We start from the raw sequence: 4482 nt of genomic DNA, 5'->3' as shown, positions 1-4482 counted from the left end.
GTGGAAATAAGGACTTTTCATCTCCCCGCCAACTCTTGGATCCTCTCCCGCTTGAGCGGACCACTGCAAGTTTTTACAAGTGTGTGGGTGTTTATGTGGCTTTTGGTAATTTATGTTTGGAGGCCGGGTCTTGCCTTTGGCCCGAAGGACTTCACAATTTCTTGGCCAACTTTTGGGGGTGGGGGTCCTGTTCATGTGTAACAATCGGGTGGTGTCTCAGAGGTAATCTGCTTCGACACCTGGGTTGGGTAAATTGGAGTCTCTCTCGTCGTCCTCGTAACAGTATTGGGATAGTGGCTCATCCTTGTTTGGCACTGTGGGCCTGCGGGTTGGGTGTTTACTGTTTTCTTTGTAGTTACTTGACAATTTTCTCTGCGAGCTCCCCCTATTGCGAGCTGTCACAATCCAGGCACAACAAAATGCCACGCCAGTGGGTCCACCCTCGTCGCAGACGGGGGAAACAGGCCCAGGCAGGTTGCCTTGCACCAGGACATCACTCGTCCTCTGCTACTTCTTCGAGTCGGGAAATAGAGGAAGTCGAGGTAGTTTCCCCTGCTAACTCGCCAGGCCGCTTCGTAGCTCCTGCCTCTATGGAATCGATCGCTGAGCAAATGTGGCACATTCAAATTGACATTGACATTCTCTGGGACCACAGGTACGAAGACCACAATGAAATTGTTGTCTATCTCACTGACATTCAATATAGCCAAAATACCATCTTGGAGCAGTTGGACAACCTACGGTGCAACCAACGTCACACAAATGACCATCTCCACAGCTTAGAGGCACGTGTGGAGCATATTGACTTCCACATTCATGACCGTATGGATTACTTTGTAGCTCCCCCTGTAATGCACCCCATCCACCTCCTTGATTCGCTGCCATTTATTATGATTTCTTTGTGTCTCGCTTAGTATGCTAAGGCCCTAGAGCCATCCCAAAATAATATATATAAATTATCTATCTTGATATTCTCCAACCCCAATCTCAAAAAATCTAATTGGAATGAAAAAACATTGGTACTATGCTATCTTAAATATCTAATAAAAGCCATTTTAAATCATATAGCTAAATAACATTACATTATCTAATAAAAAAAACAATAATCACTACAGTTATAACATAGTAAGAAAAGCCATTTTAAATCATATAGATAATTAACATTACATTATCTAATTAAAAAACAATAATCACTACAGTTATAACAGAGTAAAAACAGGGCATCTGCATTTTAAATCATATAGATAGATTACATTATCTAATAAAAAAACCAATAATCACTACAGTTATAACAGAGTAAAAACACACGGCATCTGTAGCTTTCACATAATACTATTGACATAAAGAGCATCCTAAAAACACTTTGCATCTAAGGCCTCTTTGTACAATTCACATAATTTCAAGAGGCAGAATCAAACAAGTTGTCGGTGGATATTTTATATTAAATATTTATTTTTTCATATTTCATTTCCAGAACTTTCTTCGGGCACAAGAAACCCATTCAGCGTCGCCTTGAACTCTGGTAGTGGTGTGTATCCAGCCCCTGCCCCTGCTCTGCTGGTAGGGCAACGGTTCAACCATAGGGTTTTCGACTTCATCTTCTGTGTTTTCATTTTATTTGTTGCTTTCTGCTTCTTCCTCTGTATCTTTATTCTTTAAGCATGCTTTCTTGATTCTTTAAGCACGTTGCCTGATAAATCTTGATGTATGTTTTATTTCCATTTGTATGCTGCAGGTAGATACGTCCAAAGATCGATCCTGTGGGATAAGCTTTCAATGTCTTCTTCAAGCCGGAAGTATTATTCTTATGATAATATGACAAAGTTGGATTACACTGCTACCAATGGTGGTTGCGGATCTTCTTCAATGAATGCTGCCAAGAACAACAGCAGTTCCCTCAAAGAAACAAGAACAACCCCTATGCCGGCAAAGGAGAAGTCGGTCAGTAAGTTTCGCGAGCTGCTATCGTACGGCGTGAAACCCTGGGATCCTGACGCCGATGACTTCTATGAAGCCTTGCAAGAGGCTTTCAGGAAGATGGACGCTCAGCAGAACCAGGATGATTGCAAGACTAAGCCACTCACTGGGCGGAACTACACTGATTCGAAATGCGAGGGCACTGATGCTAAAGCTGGCGGATCTTCTTCAAAGAATTATGCAAGAACAAGAACAACAATAACTTCCCTGAAAGCAAAACTAACAGTTACTGTGAAAGATCAAGCCAAAGAACAGCCGATGAGAAAGATCGAAGATCTGCTGACTGACGGCTTTAAGCCCTGCGATTCTGAGGCCGACGATTTCTGTGAAACCCTTTCAGAGGCTCGCGGAAAGTTCCAATCATGCCGCATTGAGGATTACGAGTTCGACTCAACGGAGTATGAAGATTCCGAGATCGAACCATGGAAGTCTGAAGTTTTCGAGATCCAACCATGGGAGGATGAAGATTCTGACCACTGACTCTCGGGGACTGACTGATTTTTGTATATACTTTCTCTGTAGTTAAGTTAACCTCAAATCAGCAGACTGTGACTGTTCTTTGTATGTACATGACGATGAATGGTTGCCCCTGATCTCTGTAGTTAAGTTAACCTCAAATCAGCAGACTGTGACTGTTCTTTGTATGTACATGACGATGAATGGTTGCCCCTGATCTCTGTTGATATATCTATATATATATATATCTTTTTATTTGGCTAGCAGAGGTCTTTTTGTTGATGTAAATAATGATGAAATATATATTTTTGGTTAAAATTTATAGTGCATAATTTTTTTTTGGAGAGAAGCCGTATAATTATATTTATTAGTGTATTAGTAAATATGGTTGATATAAGTGGATGGATATTTATAAATCACATTAATAATTATTGGATATATAATGTTAATGTAGATTTTAGAGATTGATTATTTGTACTTATTAATATCTATGTAAATAATATAGCCATATACATTGATATATTTAACAATAACAAAACTAATATAGTATAATAATAGTATAAGGTTATTACAACCATTATCTTAATGATTAATATACATTTATTAACATATTAATATAATTGTCAATATCTTTTATATATAATGATAGATTTATGAACCATTTCAATCTAACAATATTAAACTCTAATATTAAATCAATTATTATAAACCCTAATATTATAAAATCAAACATTATAAACCCAAAGGTTAATATTATATCCCTAAAACTAATATTTTTTTTTCTAAGTAATATTGTTCTATTGATATGGTACAAAAAGAGGTTACAGAGAGGCTTGACTTCAAAGTTGTTGAACATCAATCATCACCAAAAAGATCTGTTTGTTTTGGACTGCCCCAACATAGGGGAAACCAGTCCATTGAACCATAAAGACTGCCCCAACATAGGGGAAACCAGCCCATTGAACTAGAAAGAAAACCACTCCTGGGTAAACATTGTTTTTCCAAAAAGACTGAGAGAGAAAACAAGCATGTCTAGAATAAAAAAACAGGAGTCCTAAAAACACTGCCCAGATTTAGACATATCCACCTGGCAGAAAACAGCATTAACAGGTTGCCACGCGTCAATTCGGTGGATCCTCCAGGGCTTGTTCCTCCTCGATTCTACACGCAAATTGATACCAGTCATCATCCGCGTCAGACACGCCATGTCCCTGAGTTGGTGGAGCCTCCTCAGTGCCACCTGTGCCCATCTGCGTTTCAGAAGTGTCATTCGGTTTGCTTCCCGAAGCCTTCGTGCCACTATGCTTGCCGCTCTCAGTTGAAGGACCGCCAGCTATATCCTTGCCATGCAGAGTTGCTCTGCCTTCGTTTTGTGGCTTGTTGCTAGGAATGCTGATTCCTCGGCTGCCTGAAGCCTCCATGCTCTGCTTGCCCTTGAGTCCAGTTAGAGGAGCTTGCGGCTCAGATTCTTCCGCAAAGGAAATTGTTACAGTAGCAGTGATTATAGGTCGATTTAAGGTGCTTCTGAAATAGAACTGGGTGTTGTGAGGAGCAGGGTAAGGCAGAAGAGGGAAATCCGCAGTGCGGACTGCTACGTCTCTCCCTTCAACGGCTTGATTTCTAGCACGACCCCTGCCACTTCTGGTATTTGGGTAGCGGCTGAGAGGATTGAGCGTATCTGTGGAGGAGTCAGGGGAATCGGTGGCTGAGCTGGTCGAAGCCGGCGTGCGAATGAAGCCTCCACGGGTTCCGCCGCGCCTACTGCACATTCGATGCCTAATGCGAGCCATAGCAGAATTATGAGTTATGTTGGCAGCAGAGGAATTGGAAGAATTTCGATGCGAAGAGTGAGCAGGAGAGGTCTGGGCCTGGTCTAAAATGCAGTGTCTGGAGTGAGAGAAATGAAAGCCATTGCCAAGATCCAGGCAAGGAAGTATCCAACATCGACTGCCGGTCACGGTGCGCATGCAAGGTTCAGCAGTTTGCAGAGGGAAAACGCCTTGAAGCAACGGAGGAATTGCCTGTCGATCTGCAGGAGCCATGGGTATG

General features: G+C 41.5%; 1 protein-coding gene across 2 annotated transcripts; it reads left to right on the top strand.

Moving 5' to 3' along the window:
* The first annotated feature begins 1414 nt into the window (after positions 1–1414).
* On the top strand, positions 1415–2696 carry LOC149250006 (uncharacterized). 2 transcript variants are annotated; one of them, XM_089456366.1, is made up of 2 exons: positions 1415–1560; positions 1736–2696. In XM_089456366.1, the coding sequence occupies exon 2, from the start codon at positions 1777–1779 to the stop codon at positions 2455–2457; it is 681 nt and encodes a 226-aa protein (XP_089312492.1). In that variant the 5' UTR covers positions 1415–1560; positions 1736–1776; the 3' UTR covers positions 2458–2696. The 2 variants fall into 2 exon arrangements, with proteins under 2 accessions (XP_089312492.1, XP_089312493.1); XM_089456367.1 differs by having other exon boundaries at positions 1500–1584.
* Positions 2697–4482: the final 1786 nt, after the last annotated feature.

Source organism: Pinus tabuliformis, chromosome 7, assembly GCF_031772625.1.
Source record: "Pinus tabuliformis cultivar Carrire ecotype Pingquan chromosome 7, CPIR1, whole genome shotgun sequence".
Classification (NCBI taxonomy): Eukaryota; Viridiplantae; Streptophyta; class Pinopsida; order Pinales; family Pinaceae; genus Pinus; species Pinus tabuliformis.
This window is presented reverse-complemented; position numbering and strand designations above follow the sequence as displayed.

What these genes read in the sequence shown, in the direction of transcription:
- LOC149250006 (XM_089456366.1), top strand. Translation starts at nt 1,777, where the DNA reads ATGTCTTCTTCAAGCCGGAAGTATTATTCTTATGATAATATGACAAAG.